Source organism: Suricata suricatta, chromosome 3 (assembly GCF_006229205.1).
Source record: "Suricata suricatta isolate VVHF042 chromosome 3, meerkat_22Aug2017_6uvM2_HiC, whole genome shotgun sequence".
Lineage (NCBI taxonomy): Eukaryota > Metazoa > Chordata > Mammalia > Carnivora > Herpestidae > Suricata > Suricata suricatta.
The window spans coordinates 174,991,820-175,010,563 of NC_043702.1; the positions used below are offsets into that span (position 1 = coordinate 174,991,820).

Genomic DNA, 18,744 nt, shown 5'->3' on the forward strand with positions numbered 1-18,744 from the left:
GAGCGGGGCTGGAGCGGGAGCAGGAGCACTGGAGCAGGGCTGGGAGCACTGAAGCGGGGTTGGAGCGGGAGCAGGAGCACTGGAGCAGGGCTGGAGTGGGAGCAGGAGCACTGGAGCGGGGCTGGAGCGGGAGCAGGAGCACTGGAGCAGGGCTGGGAGCACTGGAGCGGGGCTGGAGTGGGAGCAGGAGCGGGGCCGGGCGCCAGAACGGGGCCGGGAGCCGAGCGGGGTGGGGGCTCGCTGGACAGCAGACAGGAGGAACGGGCTCCCGTGGCGGCCTGAGCCCAGGCGTGGCACCGGCTCACCCTCTCTGGCCCTGTTGCCAGGATCTCGTGTATTCAGGGGTCGAAGGTCTCAGCCAGGGGCCAGCAGGGGCTCCGTGTAACTTGGAAGCCACCTGCTCAGCTCCGTGGTTCGGGGTGGGGGCACTGGGTCAAGGCCGCCTGCACCTGACGGCACCGTGTTCCCCACGGATGCCAAAGGCCACCTGTCTGGGAGGACGCCTGGCGTCTATGGTCAGTGCCCAGTCTCAGGCTCCCTGGAGACTGGGCAGGGGCGGTGGGGTGAGGGCTGAGTGTGACCAGATACCTCCACCTTAGAGCTGGAAGGGATTCTAGGGCTCATTTAGCCAAACCTGCCCATTTTAAAGTTAAGAAAACCCAGGCTCAGAGAAGAAAAGCAACTCGCCCCGAGTCATACAGCACGGTGGGGAGAGTCTGGGAGCCCCTCACCCCCAGCTGAGGGTCTTTCTCCTGGGGCCAGGCTGGGGGTGAGGGCTCTGGCCCCAGCACGCCCCTCTCCGGCCTCCATCACTTTACCTAAAAGGAAGGGGTTTGCTGCACTCAGGGTGCCCACAGGACAGTGACTCCCGGGGCCAAGGTGCCAGCCCCAGGTCCTGACCAAATGTCCGTGTCCCCTTCCTGAGGGAGCCCTGGCCTCTGGGCTGACGTCCCCTTGGAGAAGCCAGTTCTGTGAGCAGGGACACTTGTCCCCACGGAGTCTGTTTAGGGGAAGCCTCCCTCAAATCTGTGTCCCCCCACACGTGCCCCTTGCGGCGGCCAGGAAGGAGCTGGTGGCCCGTCCACAGAGCTCAGCGGCAGAGGACACCATGTGCTCCGGGCCCTGCAGACAAGCAGGGGCCCCGGGCTCCTCGTGGCCCTTGCACTCGCGCCCGAGAACGGCTCAGTTCGAGCAGAGAAAGGGTCGGGCATGCCAAGGGCGGCACCTCCCAGCCCGTCCCTTCCTTCCGCTCCCGGGACCGCAGGGGAATGAGGAGGCTCACGAGTCCCGTGACCCGGTCCCGGTCCAGGAGCCTTCTGGCCGCTGCTCCCCAAGACGCTGGGGCCTCGCCAGCCCCGGACACTCACGAGTTCCCCCAGCAGGAGCCCCCCCCCCCCCCGCAGGAAAGCTGGGTGCGTGCTGGCTCTGTCCGTCCTTCCTCACATTGCACTGAACTTCAGAATTAGCATGACTTCTGATGTGTTCCAGAATTTTCCATGCAACCATGTAAAACCATGGTCTGGGTGGTTTGGCTGTGGGGCAGGTGGGCCTGGAGCAGCCCCTGAGACCCGGCCTCCCCCAGACTCATTGCTCGCCGCCTAGTCAGAGCCCCCAGCAGTCCGGGGACAGTGCCACGTGGGTGCCCAGGCCGGTGGGAAGAGGCCACGTGCAGAGACTGCTGGTGGTCCGGGGAGGCCCTGCAGCCACGGCCCCGCAGCCACGGCCCCGCAGCCACGGCCCCCAGCCACGGCCCCGCAGCCACGACCCACAGACACGGCCCCGCAGCCACAGCCCCGCAGCCACGGCCCCGTCTGCCCGAGGGCCCACTCCTGTGGTGGGAGATGCTGTGCAAACAGCGCTCCAGGCCCTGGCCAGGGCAGCCCCGCCGCGCTGGGAGCAGCAGGAAAACTTCTCCCGTCCTCTTCCTCCTCGGTTCTGGTCCCAGCGTGGTCCCCTCCCTCCCACACAGTGCTGCCCGCCGCCGCCGCAGCCTTTGCTCACTGGGGAGCTGCCTGCCTTTAATTCTCTTCGGAAATCATAAGGGAGAGGAGAAAGCCTCCCTTCTTGCTCTGAGGCTCCAGTCAGGACCACCGCCTACTTGGCACTGCCCTCCAGGGGGCGGCGTTCGCACTGAAGTCTCCGGAATGGCACTCCATGGAGTTGCACAGTGCACAGCCTACCCAGCCGAGCAGGCGGGCCCTGGCTCTGGCTCACTGCCCGGTGAAGGCAGCATATTGCAGTGCAGACCCAGGACCAGATACCCGAGAAAGGGAGAGCCCCCCAGTCTCCCCAGTCAGCCCCTCCGGGCCTCCCCTTGCTCAGAGGCACGGAACGGCCGAGACGGGCTGTGGAATCAGCCAGGCCCAAGCTCACGCCGCGGCTCTGCCGTGGGGGGTGTTTTATTCTGTGCAAGTTCCCTGGTGTGGCTGAACGGGGGCCTCCAGTTCACGACGGCGGGAGGCGGCCATCCTGACCTTGCTGCTGTGAGGACTGGAGGCCACGATGTGCGGAAAGGTTGGCCCACGTGGCATGCGGCGGGCACGTGGCACGTGGGAAAGGCTCCTGGGACCTTGCGAAGCGGAGCGGGTGCGCAGCCTGCCCGCCTCAGAGCCCGAGGTACCGGGAGATGACAGGTCGTGTGGGACTTCCTCCACAAGGACCCCGCCGGCCCCTGGCTGTCTGTGGAGGGCTGAGGGCTTGGTCCCAAGTCAGCTCCGCCACCACGGGCGGGTGCGGCGGGCAGGCCGAGCAGAGGCCCTGAGGGGAGAGGGGAGGCCGGGCGGCCCAGGGGCAAGCGCGCCCTTGGCTCCGAGGGGCAGCAGCCCCGAGGGCGCCTCATCCGGAAGGCTCTCTGGAGGAGGCGGTATCCTGGGCGCCAGCCTGAGCGCAGCCTGGCAGGGGCGGTACGGGTGGGGGAGGGGCGCCAGAGGCCCAGAGCGAGCGGCGGGCGGCCTCTCTCACCGGCGAGTTCGGACTTGATCCCGTCCCGGAGCCACTGCTCTTGACCTTACTTATCCATGTTTCCCTCATTCCAGCCACACAGGGGAAACCCCAGCTAGGCGGGTGGTCCCCAGTTTATGGGGTCCCCCCTTCCTTACCCCAGGACAAGGCAAGTCAGAGCACAAGAGGGCAAAGTGAGTTATCTTAGGGACAGCTTTGTGGGTCCCCGGACCCAAGACGGGGCTGTTCACAAGCGTCAAGTCTTCAGCCGCTGCCCCTTCCTGACTTGTTGTAGCCCGGGGTGCACACACTGAGGACACCCTCCTCCCCACCCCTTTCCCCCCTCTCTCCTCCCTCCCCACCCTCAGCCTGTGGGAGCCAGCTGCGGGTGTGGAGCCGGGAGGATCTTGTGTCTGGGGAAGGTTCGCCTGGCTACTGTGTGGGGCCGGGGATGGAGGCAAGGAGGCCACCGGGGACACTGAGGCAGTGATGCAGCAAGTGCCACTGAGGGTGTGGCCGGGACAGACAGCGAGGTGTCCCCGTGTGGCCGGAGGGTGGCAGTTACTGCCCACAGGTGGGAGATGCAGGTGGAAGAGGGCCGGGTTGGGGGCCCCGGGGCACGGCGGGCAGGGAGGTCGGCTGACCCCTCAGCGATGCCCCGGGCTGGGTCTGGGCCAGTGTCAGGATGGGAAGTGGCGGTTGACTCCGGGGACACAAGATCACAGGGTGGGTTTGGGGGGACCGGATCTGTGTCCCTTCACTGCAGGCCCTCGGGGTCTGGCCGCCCTGTAGGGACAGAGTCCAGGTTTGCAGACTAAGTGAAACTAGCCTGAAGGACATGAAGGTGGGCGTCCCAGCAGCGAGCGGCACAGGGGAGAGCCTGGGGGGCGTGCGGCCAGAGGAGGAGGAGAGAGCAGGGAGACGGCCGAGCCCAGAGGCTCCGGAAGTGCAACGGAAGCGGGAGGGAGACAGGGCCTGGCGCTCGGGCCACCGCCCCTCAGGCCCACGGCCACCACCGCCCAAGCCCGCGTGGTCCGGCGCTTCTTCCAAACATATTGTTTTCCTCCAGTTTCTTGCATTTTTATTAAACATTTCCAAATCAGGAAACATGGAAATATTTTTTAATAAAAAGTAAGAAAACATTGCAAATAGACAAACTGACTCAGAAGGATTTGCCAGATAAGCCATCTGGTTTTTAATTTAATTTAACGACCGTTCCGGGAGGTGACAGCGCTCGCTGTGGATAGAGGGCATGGTGGCGGCCGGCCTCCCCCGGACGCTGCCTCCCTGTGCAAACTGGAGAGGCTGGATGGAAGGCTGAGCGGGGCCTCGTCACCTGCGTCCCCACCAGGCTGTCAGCGGGGCCACATGCACGGGTGACACCAGCCCCACGTCCCGAGTCTTCTACGTTTGTTGAAAGTCTACCCAGAAAACCGACGGCCGAGAGGTGCCACCGCCACCGAGGAAGTCCGCCCCGAACCGCGCCCACAGAAGGGAGCGGGGACGCGTGGCAGCTGGCCAGCTGTGCCGGCGCTGGCGGTGCTGGGTTCTCCCCCGAGACCGCCGGAGGCCTCGCCCCCACGCCGCCAGCTCTTAGACGAGCCGGTGCCCGGCGAAGTCCGCAGCCACGGCCTTTCGCTGCTGGTGGGCGGGAGCCTCCGCTCTCCTGAATTCACACACAGGACCGCGGCCGCCTCGGGGCACTCGCGTCCTGGGCCTGAGGTCTGCTGGGCAGCAGATGTTTATAAGGGAAAGGGTTTTTAAGACAAGAGAGAACTTGCTTGTTTCTCTTTGCCTGGACGTGCGCCCTCCCGGCCGCTCGCGCCTCCCTGACTCCGGATGCCGCAGCTCCGGCCGCCCCTGGGCTTAGGCTGGCCGAGCTCCCTTAGGAAACGGCAGGGGTTTCCCCGAAGCTGGCATCTCACCCCAGCGTTCCGAGGGCACTCAGTTGGCACAAAGGCAGAGGCAGGGGCGGGAAGAGGGCCCAGCGCTCCAGAGCGGCTCCCCTCTGTGGGAGCTGGGCAGCCTCGCCAACGCCAACGCCCCTGCTCCGTGCCCCTCGCAGAGCCTCCGGCCGGCGACCTGCTGGCTGGCCCCTGGCAGGTGCTTTGCCAGGCTGGGCCGGGGGGCGTCGGCCCAGGAGCGCAGGCCCCACGCCCTGCTCACGGCAGCTTTCTTTCCGATCAGCCTTTTCACTTACTTGCTCTGAGCCGCGGGTTTGGCCAGCTAGTGTCCCGAGCTGCTCACTGCGTCATTATAAACTCGGGGTGGGGTGGGGTCCCAGCAGCCCTGAGGGGGTCCCAGGAGCCTGGGGTGGGGCTTCTTTAGGCCTTGTGACCCCATAAGGACTTAGGATGTTGTTCTGAAGTTCAGGGATTTCTGAGCAGAGAGGGGAAATGGCCTGACTGCTCTTATCTGGTGGGTGGGGTCGTCTGGGCAGAAGCAGATCAGTCGGGGCCCTGCTGTCCCCGTCCTGGTGACAGGACAGGCCTGGAACAGGCAGCAGGGCCGCCGCTGTGGGGAGGATTCCGATTCTGGACGCGTCTTGCGGATGGAGCAGACAGGATTGATGGGATAGAGATACAGGGTCCAAACCGCAGATCACACGGAGGGAAGGGGCAGTGGACCCAGAACGGTGGGGCGGAGGCGAGGAGAGCCCGGCAGGACTTACTGGCTTCCTGCATGGCTGCCCTGTCCCTGGGCCTGAGTCCCAGTGGGAGGGGCCGGGGCGGGGTCCTGGGGGGAGGGGGGTCCTGGTGGGAGGGGGCGGGGTCCTGGGGCAGGGCGTCCTGGTGGGAGGGGGCGGGGTCCTGGTGGGAGGGGCCCGGGTGGGAGGGGGCGGGGTCCTGGTGGGAGGGGCCCGGGTGGGAGGGGAAAGGCAGTCCTAGAGGTTCCCCATGTCAGTTATCTGTTGCTGCGTAACGAGTCGCCCCACAGCGCAGCAGCTGGAAGCAGCAGATGCCGTGTGTCACACACAGCTGGTGAGGGTCAGGAGTTCAGGGACAGCTCCAGTGGCAGCTCTGGCTCAAGGTGTCTGGCGAGACCGCAGTCAGCTGTCCCCCGGGCTGCTGTCTCCTCTCAAGGCTCAGGTTAGAGGGTCTCTGCCTCCAAGCCCACTCACCCGGCTGTGGGCAAGCTGTGGCCCCTCACCGGGCGGGCCTCTCCGTAGGGTCACCTCGCCGGGTGGCAAAAGGCTTCTGCCGAGTGGGGGCGATTGGTAGGAGAGCAAGGGACCTCTCCTTTTACCTTCCCGCCCGTCACTTCCGCCGCGTTCTGGGTTCCAGACCAGCCGCCAGGTCCGGCCCGCGGTCGGAAGGACGGGATCACAGAAGGGACCGCCGGGCCGAGTCTGCGGCTGTGACCTCACTCCTGGGCTTCATTTCACCCGGTGGCGCGTGGAAGCGGGCAGAGCTAACCCGGACACAGGTGCGCGTGCCTGTGCGGAAGGGGGCAGTGAATGGGCGCGTGGGCGGCCGCGGGGCCCGGCAGAGAGGGCACCCAGCCACCCAGCCGGCAGGCTGCGCCGAGGGCTCAGGGACACTGGTTTTGATTTCATGCTTCCCGGTCGAATTTCACAGTAATGTATTTTTGGGTTTTTTTCTCTTAGGTTTGGTTTTATGTTCAATATTATGGAAGTTATACAAGGATACACAGGCCATGTTCTGCGCTATTTACTGCCCTGCCCCCATCTTCCCGTTTACCCTCCTCCAGAGGGAGCACCCCTGCCCCAGCCCTTCCAGAAAGACCTCTTTGTGCTGCACTGACAAACAGGCCAGAGTCTGTTTGTCACAACACTGATTATAGTGTTTTCCCCACAAGCTCTTCTCTGCCACGGTCTGTATGTGATGGAGAATCCTTCTCTGTCGGCTGATTCGGTCTGTCTGTTGTGTCCGCAACTGTCCTGAGGTTTCTGGGGACCCGCGGCCAGCTGGTGGAGGACCTCCGGCGGGCAGCAGTGCGTGTAGGACTTGCCGCCACTTCCCACCCAGCCCCTGTATCGGTCACCTGTTTCGTAATGGTAAAAAGGGAAAAACCATAGCACACCTTAATGAGAAATTGATTAATAACTATCCTTTAGAAGAAGGCACCTTTTCCTCCCTAGCCTTTAGACAAAAACAGCGTTCTCTGAAAACTTCTCCATGGCAAAAACTAGCGCGCCATGAAGATGCAGACTTGCGACAGGGGTAAACTGCTGCCACACCCGTGTCCACACCGCCGCCCTCAGCGCCCAGCCCGTCGCCTCCCGCTGGCAGAGCCGCCCCGGGCAGTGGGGCGTCTTCACGCCCCCCCCGAGGGGACAGCGCTCCGGCCAAGTGTGCGTGAGTGGCATCCTCAAGACCCGCTTCGACCGGCAGCACACACAGCACCAATGCGACTGTATTTGTGGACGAAAAAGAAACCCCCAAGAACATAAAGGGAATTTAGAGAAAAATAAAACAGTAAATCAAACATCAAGGTGACAAAAAGGCTGCTACTTGTGGCTAATACCAAATCCCGCTCTGAGCTCTGATTTCTTTCTCTCGTAAGCCGCTCACGTGTGAGTAGAAAGGCCCGGGTCCCACGGCCGCCGAGCTGCAGCGACGCCGGTTGACGCACCGGGTTTGCAAAGACAGGCAGGCTGCGAGGACGCAGGTGGAGACAGGCTACGGATCAAGTCCAGACCAGACGGATCAAGTCTCCGGCACCTGCACGCTTCCCGGCAGGTCTGGCGTCCGAGGCTGCCGTCTCCGCAGTCCAGCCGGCAGCTGCTGGAGCACCGGCCACCACGTCTTGTCCTCTGTGTCCAAGAGTTCGCAGCAGATGCCTTCGTGCCTGGATCGACTAGGCGGCGGCCCAGACCTCTAGCCGCTCGCGAAGGTCTCCTGGGTGCCCTGCTCTCGTGGCCCCTGCCTGTGTGGTGCAGTGGACCGCCTCTCAGGACGCCACCGGTCCCCCCCTGCGCTGAGCGCACACGTCCTGGGGCGCCTGGCCACTAGCCCTCCTGTCGGCAGATAGGGAAGTGGGTCGCAGAGATCAAGTCGCTTGCCCGCCACACGGAGCCACTGGGTGTGGAGCTGGGGCTTGAGGCTGGGCGAGCCAAGCCCAAGGCTGTGGGCTCACCTCCTCTCTGCCCTGCGCCCCAACCTTGCTGCCCTCAGACCCGACCCGAGACTTCTTCAAGATGAACTGGTGACCCAGCTCGGGACGGGCCCTGAGCGCTGGGGTCTGGGACCCCGTGCAGGAGTGGAAGGAACAGAGGAGACACCAGGGGAGGGGTTTGGGGGTGGGGCGGCACCCGGGGCAGGGGCCGGCACACTCTGTTTTGGGGACCCGCGGGGATGGCACCAGCCTGTACCACCCACACACGGGGGGGTGGAGGCGGTGGCCGCGGCTCCCTCAGGAGATGGCAGGTGGGGCTCCCGGTCAGCAGGGCTTGGGGAGGGGACGCCTGTCCTTTCAACGTTGGCCGGGAGTTGGGGGCTCGCAGGCCCTGGGGCAGACAGCTCGGATGTGTTCCCCGCAATCTGCTCTGGCCAGGCTCAGGTGGCTGAGCACCCCGCACCCCTCCCGCCGGCCCCCCCTGCCTCCCCGGGCCCTCCCAGGCCCCAGGCTTTCTGACGGGTCCTCCCTCCGCCTGAGCAGCCTTCCTCCTGGCCTGCCTGGGACCTCCATCCTCTGACTAAGCTGCCTATGTTGGGGTCAAGGTCACTGCCCTTTCCCTCCTATACACAAGTGCCTTGTCCACCCATTTCTGCAAACATCCGTATCCTCACCGCGCTGCCTGCCCTTGAGCCCAGAGCCCTGAGGGGCTGCCTCCTGCTCATCTTTGCAGCTCTGTACCTGGCAGGGAGCCTGGCACTCAGCGGGCTTCGGTGTCCGGGGGTGAGAGCCGGGAGGGAGTGGGTGGGGTGGCCACCGGGCCGGGCACCAGGCAGGGGGAGGCAGTGCCCTTCCAGCCGGTTCCTCCCTGGGCGGGAGAGCCAAAAGCCCTGTCCAGCTCAGAAGAGCGACTGTCCCTCTGCGGGGACCCCAGAGTCCCCTGGAAACAGCCCCCAGGGCCCGTGACGGGCTGGTTCTTCAGGACAAGATTGCTAAACGTGCTCGGTGCGTTCTGACATTTCCCTGCTCAGGAGCCTGTGATTTCAGATCAGTCCCATCCTCAGAGGCTCAGGCTGTCAACCCGGAAGGGAAAATCCAAGTTTTATTGCTGCGTGATTTCAACCAAAGTTATTTCACCAACACTCGAAGGGTGTCTATAGTGCACCTCACAGCTGACACGGCCTCCAGGACCACGCAGGGGGTGGGGCGGGGCCACTGTCAATGTGGGCGGAGTCATGGCCCCTTCCATCACCAGCACCGCTGTGTCCACCTCGGCAAAGACCCAGTTGGCCCCCGTCGGGTTTGCCCGTGGCCTCTAGGCCCCAGCACGGTCGCTCCTTCCACTAAGTGCTGTCTCCCCGCCCCTGCCCCGGCAGGTACCACGACCAGCAGGACGTGACCAGTAACTTCCTGGGCGCTATGTGGCTCATCTCCATCACCTTCCTCTCCATCGGTTACGGGGACATGGTGCCGCACACGTACTGTGGGAAGGGCGTCTGTCTCCTCACCGGCATCATGGTGAGTACCGGGCCCGTCCCCGCCGCACCTGCAAACGCTGTGCGGAGCGCCGGGCAGGACGCAGGGCCGCTGCCGGTCCCCCCTCCCCACGCACGGCCAGTTTTAGTTTTCTTTTCTGACACCACCATAGTTCCTTGTTCCCGGCAGTTAGGGCCTCTTCGTGGCCCCCAGAATCGGCCTCGGTCTGCCCGGTGCTTGAGCGTCAGGGCCTTCGCTCACCCGTCCTCCAGCCCCCTCCCGCCCTGGGGCCCCGCAGACTTAGCACCGCGTCTGAGGATGCTTACCTAGAGCTCCCAGAGCGGGGACCAGGGAGGCCGCTGACCCGGCCATGAGAGGCCTGTGTCCTGCGTCCGGCGGGCCGGGGCCCCGGGTGGGCCGCAAGCCTGCTCCCGACTCCCCCGGTCTTCCTTCCACGTCTGCACATCAAAGTGCGGGGGCCGCAGGGCTGGGGGTTCCCAGGACGCCTCTGGCTGGACCGGCCCCAGGGCCTGCGGCTCTGCTGCCTCCCTCCAGGTGCCCTCCTGCCCCCGCCCCCCACCCCTGCCTGACGCACTCCGGCCCGCTACAAGGCAGAGCCGTGGACCCTTAGCCTGAGCTGGAGCCCTGGGATCTTGAGGGCGCGGTGGGGACTGGCTGCTGGTGAGGAAGGGTGCAACGCCGCCGTCAGCAGCAAGGAGCGCGCCCTCCGGCCTCCGCGCCCGCTGGCCCGATGCTGCCTGCGCCCGGGCCCCCTTCTCTGTGGGCCCAGGACCACCACTCAGTGACCTCTCTCCAGGAGAGGAGCCCCAAGGCTCCGAGGAGAAGGCTGCAGGAAAGCCTGGGGTGTGAAGGCATAGGCCTGCAGCCCTCCCCGGGGGGCCTCCACGACCCCCACACTGGGGGCATCGAGTTTTTCGTTTTGGTGCCCCTCAGACCCTATTCATCCCGGTGTGCAGCGCAAAAGTCATCTCCAGGGTGGGGGCCGCCCCCCCCCCCCCGCCCACTGCCGCCACCTCCTGGCTCTGATCTCCGTGACCAGGCAGCGGAGGTCGGCCCTCCGAGCAGAGGAGTCTCTAGGGCCAGGAGCCCTGAGTGGGAGGCCCGCCTGGACGCCCCGTGCCCCTGAGCCCCTACCATGCAGGCACATTAGCAGGCAGCTGCCCAGCCTCCCTGCGGCACGTGTCACGAAACATGTGGCTGTGACATGTGACATGCGGCCCAAAGGCCTTAGCCTGGTCCTAGCGGCTGGGGCGGGGCCTGGGCTCTGCGGGGCTGAGCCCCGGAGCCCACCTAGGCTGCCCCCAGGGCCCCGGCCCCTGAGGCCTCTTCCTCAGGGCAGGGTCTTCGGCACTGGCTCTGCTCCTGAGGCTCAGGGCCGCTGTCCCCATGCCGGGAGGGGTGACAACAAACGCACGAGGGGGCCCACACCCCCGCCCCTACGATCAGCACAACGCAGGCCCTCCATCTTCTCTTTCGTTCAAAACATCTCCCTCTCCGTGTGCGGGGCCGGGCGGGGGGCGGGGGATACTGCCCGTGCTTGGCCCACGTTACCGTCCACTGCCTCCCTCTGGGTCAGACACAGGGACGGCCCTTTTCTAGCTGAGTCATTCCTGCTGGGGTTTCGGAGGCACGCCCGCCCGCCCTCCCGCGGCCTCCCAGCACCCCCCTCGGTACTTCCCGAGGACAGGTAGGGCCTCCCGCCTGGTTACCATGGACACCGCGAGGCCTGGGGGGGAAGGGTGTGTGTGGCGGCTGTGAATACTCTTAATCATTGTTTTCTCTTGGCGATCCTGGAAACGGTGTAATTACCCCATTGAGCCGGGTGTCTGATTGGACCAGACCGCTGCGGCCCAGGCCTGGCGGGTTTGGGGGCTTGGGGGCGTCAGCCAGACAGACGCAGAGCTTCTTTCCTCCAAGAACGGCAGGCGCTGGTGACGGTGCCGAGGGAAAGCTGTCGGTACTTACTGGCTAGACGTGGACATGGCGGGCGCGGGAGGCCTGGGGCACTGGCCCAGGACCCCTGGGGAGCCGTGTTTCAGCGCAGCTGGGCTGCACGTGCCCCGTGGGTCCTTCCTGAGTTTGGGACAAGTGGACAAAAGCTGTGGGATGTGTGCTGGGGACACGGAGCTTCCCCTGAGGCCTCAGGAGGGACGCTCCAAACCGCAGATGCAGGGGGGAGGCATGGCGGGGGTGGGGGGTGGCGTCAGCTGTAGATGAGCCTTCTCCTGAAACACGTGCTTCCAGACCCACAGCCGTTGTCTTCCTTGTCCCGAGGAGTCACTGAGGAGACCGAAGCCGGGGAGACCCTCCAGTCTGGGGGCCCCTTTTGTCATTCTTCCTTAGTGAAGAACCCCTCATCCTTCCCCTCGGGCCGCTTGCGTCTCCAGAGTCTAAGGCTTTGCTGCTGGGAAGTGTTTCCTGGAGGCAAGGAGAGGGTGGAGGGTGCGGAGGACCCGGGCTCTGGAGGGAGGACGGGGCGGAGGACCCGGGCTCTGGGCCTAGCCCTAGGGATGAGTAGGCAGGTTGGCCTTCTCAGGCTCCTGTGCCCCTGCCTACCACCCCTGGTCCAGGTGGACCTTGCCCTCCCCCCTCCTGCTCCCTCAGGGGCAGGAAGTGGCCTGGGGAGACCCAGGAGCCCAGCTGGTGTCACCCATGACTGGACTTGGCATCTCTGACAGCAAAGGCTGGTCATGGATCTGCTCCGCAGTGCGACCACTTGGAGGTCACGCCAGCAGCCACCTCCTCTGTCCCACGCCGTCCTGCCCCTCTGTCTCCCAGCATGGCCCCTCCCACGGGAACCTGACCCGGAGAAGGGCCCAGTGCCCCGGTGGGTACATGGGTGGCCACCAGACCGCTCACTGGCAGACAAGGAGGGCTCCCATCACGGTTCCTTCTCCGGCAGAGACCGGGACCTTCCGACCCCACCTCGCCTCCCTGTACCTGCTGCTCCTCCCCGCCCCCCCCATCATCATCGCTCCCTCTCCTTCTGCCCCTCCTCCCGCGTCAGGATTCGGCTCCAGTGTCCCCGTCTGGTCTCCCCTCCAGCTCCCTCTCCCTCTGCACCCCTCCCCTCTCTTCCGTCTCTCCTCCTTCCCCTCCTCTTCCCCTCCTCCTCCTCCCCTCCTCCATCTCCCTACTCCCCCTCCTCCTCCCCCACCCCTCACTCCGTGTCCATCTCTCACACACACACTGCACAGAGGGCCAGCAGTGGGTCTCAGCCCTCAGGCCACCACTTTCTGGAAGCGGCTGATGTTTGACCCCATCTTTACCAGGTTGTCGCTTAATGGAAATGATCAAGTGAGGCTTCGTGATTGGCGACTTCCCTAATTACATCCAGATGATGGATTTTCCAAAAGAAAAAATAAAGTTGAGAGTATTCTCTGCTATCTATTTAAATTAGAATTTGGGGTTAAGAACCCAGCACCCTCCAGAGAAATATCCACAAGGAGATCTTGCCATCTTTAAGTCAAAAGAAACTGAAAATGTAATCCAATCTACCCTACTGTCTCCATGTAGAAACTTATCTTATTGTATAAAATAGATGGTCACTTAGTGAAAACACTCTAGCTTCTAACTGAAGCCCCTGCATTTGACCAGCCAGGCTGCGGGCCATGGCGAGAGCTGGGGACACTCTCCGGACCCTAGAAATCCAGGATGGTGCTCGGGTGATTGTTTTGATGAAATCCCCAAAGCGACCTGATGAGTGGGGGACCGCCTCCTCAGGCATCTTCTGCCCCCAGCTCTCTGGCGGCTAGAGTGGAGCAGGCCCCGGGGATGAGGGGAGGAGCCTGGGGAGCGCCCTCTCCACCTCACCCCCCGTTTTTAACACTGTGATAGGTCCCTGTGTCTGGCCCCCGTGTTAAGGAGCAGGACCCTATGCGGTCTGTTTGAGGGCAGGAGAGTACACCTCTTCCCTGCAGGACGGCTCCTTTTAAGCTATTTTTTGCTTAAGGAAGGTTGGCTAAATCAATTACAGCATTAGACCAGGCTGTCCAAGTGCCCGTGCACATCCTGCGAAAAGTGGGCACAGTCTCTGCAAGTCGCAGATGCCGGGAAAACACAGCCATCCCTGAACAGAGGAAATGAGGTCAAGAAAGGAGGGTTCGCAAACCCAGTCCTTTCCAGTTTGTCGTGCTGGAAGCGGTGCTTCCACCTGAGCGGAGAACACGAAAGCATCCAGTGGGGACGCGGGGGGAAGCCAGGGAAGGCACTGGCCGGGCACTGGCCGGGCGCCGGCTGTGCTGCCTGCGCAGGGGCGGGCCTTGCCCTGTGCTTCCTCCGGCTCCAGGGCTGCTTCTGTGCCTTTGAAACGCGCTCATTTCTATTTCTAACTCATTCTGTTAGACTCATGAGCCGAAAACATCAATGATGGAGCGCTTCAGTCCTGGGACCTCAACGTGCTAACTAACCTGGGCTTGTGGCAAATAGTGTGGCATCTAGAGGGTCAGACTGTTCTCTTCTCATGAAGGAGGGCAGGGTGGTCCAGGCCAGTGTGCAGGGCACGGCTAGGACGGGGCAGAGGCAGGGTGAGGCAGGAGAGGGGCATGGGGAAAGCAGGGGAAGGGCAGGGCTGGGGCAGGGCAAATGCAGGAGCATAGCAAGGGCTGGGGCGGGGCGGGGGCGGGGCAGGGGCGGGGCAGAAGGCTGAGCAGAGCATGGATCTCCCGGTTTCCGAGCTGGCAGGCGGGTTGGGAAGGGCACTGCCCAGGGCTCAGCATCCCCAGGTGGACAGGGGCAGGCGCCAGGCTGCACTCATTCCTCAGACCATCAGCTATGCCCCCGGGGGCTGGAAGAGGGGGCTCTGGGACCCCCTGTGCGCCCCGAGGAATGATAACAATGAGGACATTCCTCTGAGCACTGAGGGCTTCTGGTCGGAGCAGGAGTGTCGCGTGTCCCCACAGCCTGTGTGCAAGGAGCCTCTGGTGGGGTGGAGACAGGGCCACTCCCTTGTTCGGAGTCGCAGCGGGCCTTTGGGCAGAAGGACCCCAGTGTGGACCAGGCACACCCGTGGGGTGCCGCCTGCGGGAGGGTGCGCTGCCTCCGTTAATTTCAGGGGCAGCCTCCCTGGCAGTAGCCGGTCCCTCCTCTGGTGGAAGCGTGGTCTTCTCCCCACCCCACCCCCGTCTGGAGCCAGCAGGGGGCGTGCGTAAGCAGCCGGAGCGCGGGCCTGGGGTCCCCACAGCCTTGCGGATGACGGGTGGCTGTCTGCTCGGGGACTGTCCCCGAAGCTTCAGCCCTGCCCTGCTCCACTAGGCACTGGCTGGTGGTGTGAGGGCTCGGACACCCAGGCCGGCCCTGAAGCCAAGCCAAGCGCCTGGCAGGTCCCTTACCAGGGCCGCGATCGGGGCCCCAGAAGGCTCCTGGCGCCCATCCGCGGCACGGAACCCGCAGTGGGCGCGGAAGCGGGGTCCCGCCTCCTGCCTGCATTTGCCTTGTAATCACGAGCTCTCCCCCCGCCCCTTGCTGTCCCCCCAGGGCGCGGGCTGCACTGCCCTGGTGGTGGCCGTGGTGGCCCGGAAGCTGGAGCTCACCAAAGCCGAGAAGCACGTGCACAACTTCATGATGGACACTCAGCTCACCAAACGGGTAACCGCCGCCCGCGTCTCGGTGGGGGGCTCAGGCCGCTGGAAGCCAGCCCCAGGCCGGTGGTCCTGCGGTGTAGGTGGGGCCGCGCTCTCCGAGGGGGAGGGGCCGAGGGAGCCCAGCCCAGGCCGGGGCCTCGCACACGGGCGCCTGCGGACACCGGGGACCCTGCGCGCTGTCCCCGCCCCCTGAACTCAGCACCCGACGTGAGGCAGCGTTTTCATTTAGGCTCAGGTATTTTCACGGTAGGAAGGGCAGTCAGGTCTTAAAAACGATATTGGAAATGTACCTAAATCCAGTTCTTTTTAAAAAATCATTGAAGACCATCCTCACAGCAGAGCCCACAAATCTAGGCCATGAGCCGCCAAGTGCCTGGGGTTTTGGGGGGATCGCCTCCGGGGGAGCTGAGGAAGAGGAAGATGGGGCGTGGCAGCGGGGGGAGGGTCGGCGGAAGGCTGGCCACTCCCTGGATGGTCAGGCACGGGGAGGGTTCAGCGGGAGGGATAAGGGGGGCGTCCTTCCCCCAGGACTGCCAGACGCAAGGTGGAGCCATTCCCCAACAACAGCTTTTACGGAGAACTTTCTGGAACTGCAGGCGGCGCACAGGTCAGCAAGGGGATGTCTCGGAGGCCATCCAGTCCCTGAGCGCAGAGGCCGTCAGCGCCCGTGCGGGGCCCCGGGCCGGCCTCAGGCCCCTCGAGCACCCACCTGCCGGTCTGGGCTTTGGAGCCTGGAGAACGGGCCCTGTGGTGCGGCCACGGCGCAGCGCAGGCGACCCGGGGATGCTGGGGGGCGCACTACCCAGGCCTCTACCACTCAGCAGAATTCTGCCTGGGGTTTGACGGTTTGGTCTACAGTTACATGTCCTGGATTCTTCGAGGGGCCCCCACAGGTGTGACCAGGAACGGGTCTGGGCAGACATCCTGGCGTTGACATGCAGATGGCTGGCCGTGGCACTGCGTGGCCGGGCTGGCCGCTGCACCAGAGAGCACATGATTTAGCTTCAAGGCGGCGGCCCCGAGGGCTGTTCCCAGGGGGCTCACCCAGCCGCCAGCCCCGCGGCTCATGCGCCAAGCCCGTTCCATGCCGATCTGGTCGCCCGGCTACCGGGCCCCCTGCCCGCGCCCCCAAGGACCCAGCTCGCCAGTGAGGGCGGACGGGCTCGCCTCGGGTCCCTTCCTCGCCGCCTCCGTCTCCTCATCTCATGCTGCTCCTTCGCCTTCTCCGAGTTGCACCCCAGGGATCAGACCCCGGCGGGAAGACCAAGCCGAGGAGGGCCAGCGCTCACTCGCGCCGCGGGAAAATAAGCTGTGTCCGCAGGCGGAGCGCCGGAGTGCGGCCTGGGGCCGCCAGCTTCCTCCCCACATGACTCCTCGAGGCCACTTCCTGTGTGACAAGTCGGGCTGAAGATCAGATCGCCAAGCGTCTGTGGCTCGGCCGTGAGTGCCAGGCTCCCTCTAAGCTGAAAACCTCTCACGTCTCTGAGAACACGTAGGTCCATCGAAATGTCCCTTTAATGTCTGGTCTTTCCCCGAAGACGCAAACACGGCGAAAGGGCTGCTCTTTCAGAGCAAGGATTTTCAAAGCTGGCGGGAAGGTGCCTGGGAGCTCAGCCAGCCCTGGCCTCCGATCACCTTGACCTTGACCCGCTCTCGGGGAGCCCAGCTCTCCGCCCCAGGTCGCCGTGCCCGGCCCCCTCTGATGCCCGGCCCGAAGCCTCAGCGACACCAGGTGTTGGGACCAGCTGGGGGCGGCGCGGGGTGGAACCCAGTTTCTGGTTTTCCTGAATCCATGCTCTCCTGTCATTTGTCTAACGTGTCAACTCTGGGGGCCACGTCTCCCCGCATTTAGTGCCATCAGACCTTCTGGGGTGTCTGGGTGGCCCGCTGGGCATTCGACTTTGGCTCAGGTCATGATCTCACTGTTCGTAGGTTCCAGCCCGGCGTCGGGCTCTGTGCTGACAGCGCAAAGCCTGGAGCCTGCTTCCGATTCTGTGTCTCCCTCTCTCTCTGCCTCTCTCTCTCTTTCTCAGAAATAAACAAACATTTTCCAAGACTCAGGCCTTCCCACAGTGGCCAGCCTGCTAGACAATATGTGTAAAGACCACAGAGTCTGTAAAACGACTCATCTTGTCTCCCACTCAGGGCCTCATGTCTCCACCTTTCTGTTTCATGCATCCGAACAGACCTGTCAACGGAGTCCCCTGCAGGCGCCACCTTCTGCGCCCTGGGGACACGATGTCCCCACCCTCACCGCCTGCCCTCGGGGAGCACTGATGCTTTCGGAAAAGCAGGGCACCTTGCCCGTGGACACGCGGCTTTAAGGAGCACCGTGGACGGGAAGTGTCCTGTTTGCCGCGTCCACTGTCCACGTCAGACCACGGTGTGTGCCACTGGCTGAGGACGGAGCCTCCTCCCCTTGCCGTGAGGGGCTCTTGCCCCACAAACTTTATCTAAATAATCTCCCCGTGAAGTCAATGAGTAAGATCCACACCAAGCCCGTATCTTTCCTCCGCTGTTTCCGCCTCCTGAGCGCCCTGGTCTCCCGGCCCGGAAACTTGGCAGCGTCTCTGACCGTCTCTGCCCTGGACCGCACGGGGCTCCCGAGCATGGCCTGCACCGGGCACCACTGCCCCCCCACGCCAGCTTCCAGGCGCTCTGCGCACCACACTTGGAGCCGCCACAGGGTCTGTGGCCTCTCCCTCCCCGAGCCTCCCCAGCCCCCATCTTCCTGCACTTGGCTTCCCTGGGGGGCCCCTTAGGCTCCAGGCCTGAGCTCTGAACATGTCACCACCCTGCTCCACAGCCGAGTAACCCCGTACCTACTGATCGGTGCTAAAGAAAACTCTTCTTTCATTATGAGCACACGTAAAAATGTCATCACAACCGTGCCGGGAACCCCTTCTCCTTCCAGCAGGCGAATTCAAAGACTTACTCACAACAGGTCTTAATCTCTTAAAAACTGACCCAGTAAACAACTGATCAGTTATCAGAATACTACCCCTCCCAGAGAGGGCCTGTGGATTGCCTCGGGCGCAGAGATCTGTCCTGGGCGGCGTGGGCTCGGGCTTTCTTTAGCAGAGAGTCTACCAGCACTGAGCTGAGCTGGAGGGAGGCTGAGGGACCCGGCTCTCAGGTCCAGGGACGGGTGCGTGTGGGCCACCAGCCATGAGCTTCCCAGAGCAGCCAGTTGCCGGGCTCGGAGCTTCGGACTCTAACCTGGAACCACACGCCCCCCACGCCCCCGCCCGCCCAGCACTGAGGCTCCCAGCGCGGACAGTGGCGCCCGGAGGGACACAGGCAGGACTGGGCGGTGGACAGAGGGAAGGAAGCCGGCGGGGAGGCTGGCGGGTGGGGAGAGTGAGACCCTCTACCCTGTCCTGTGCCAACAGAGTCCTTCGTCAGATGCCTGAAGCCAGGGCCGACCGTGATGCCCGTCCCCTCTCCTGTCCCCTCTCCTGTCCCCTCTCCGTCCCCTCTCCAGCCTCAGGTGGACCACCCTCCCCGCCGGGGACCCTTCCGGCGGCTAATGGGCCGGTGATCCCTTCCCCGGAGGGTCACCAGAGGCCTGAGGCTGCCGGAGGCACAGGGCCAGGAGGGCCAGGAAAGGCGCCTGACCTCCAGCTGCTGACAGGCCTGTGCGGGC

General features: G+C 64.3%; 1 protein-coding gene across 1 annotated transcript in view; it reads left to right on the forward strand.

The window, feature by feature from the left end:
- The window catches only part of KCNN3 (potassium calcium-activated channel subfamily N member 3), a 90,502-nt gene that overhangs the window by 64,697 nt on the left and 7,061 nt on the right, over positions 1 to 18,744 (forward strand). The window contains exons 4-8 of the mRNA XM_029933468.1: positions 9,396 to 9,537; positions 14,992 to 15,276; positions 16,147 to 16,432; positions 16,637 to 16,830; positions 18,583 to 18,635. Of these exons, the coding sequence (XP_029789328.1) occupies positions 9,396 to 9,537; positions 14,992 to 15,276; positions 16,147 to 16,432; positions 16,637 to 16,830; positions 18,583 to 18,635 (960 nt within the window). The remainder of the gene's footprint in view (positions 1 to 9,395; positions 9,538 to 14,991; positions 15,277 to 16,146; positions 16,433 to 16,636; positions 16,831 to 18,582; positions 18,636 to 18,744) is intronic.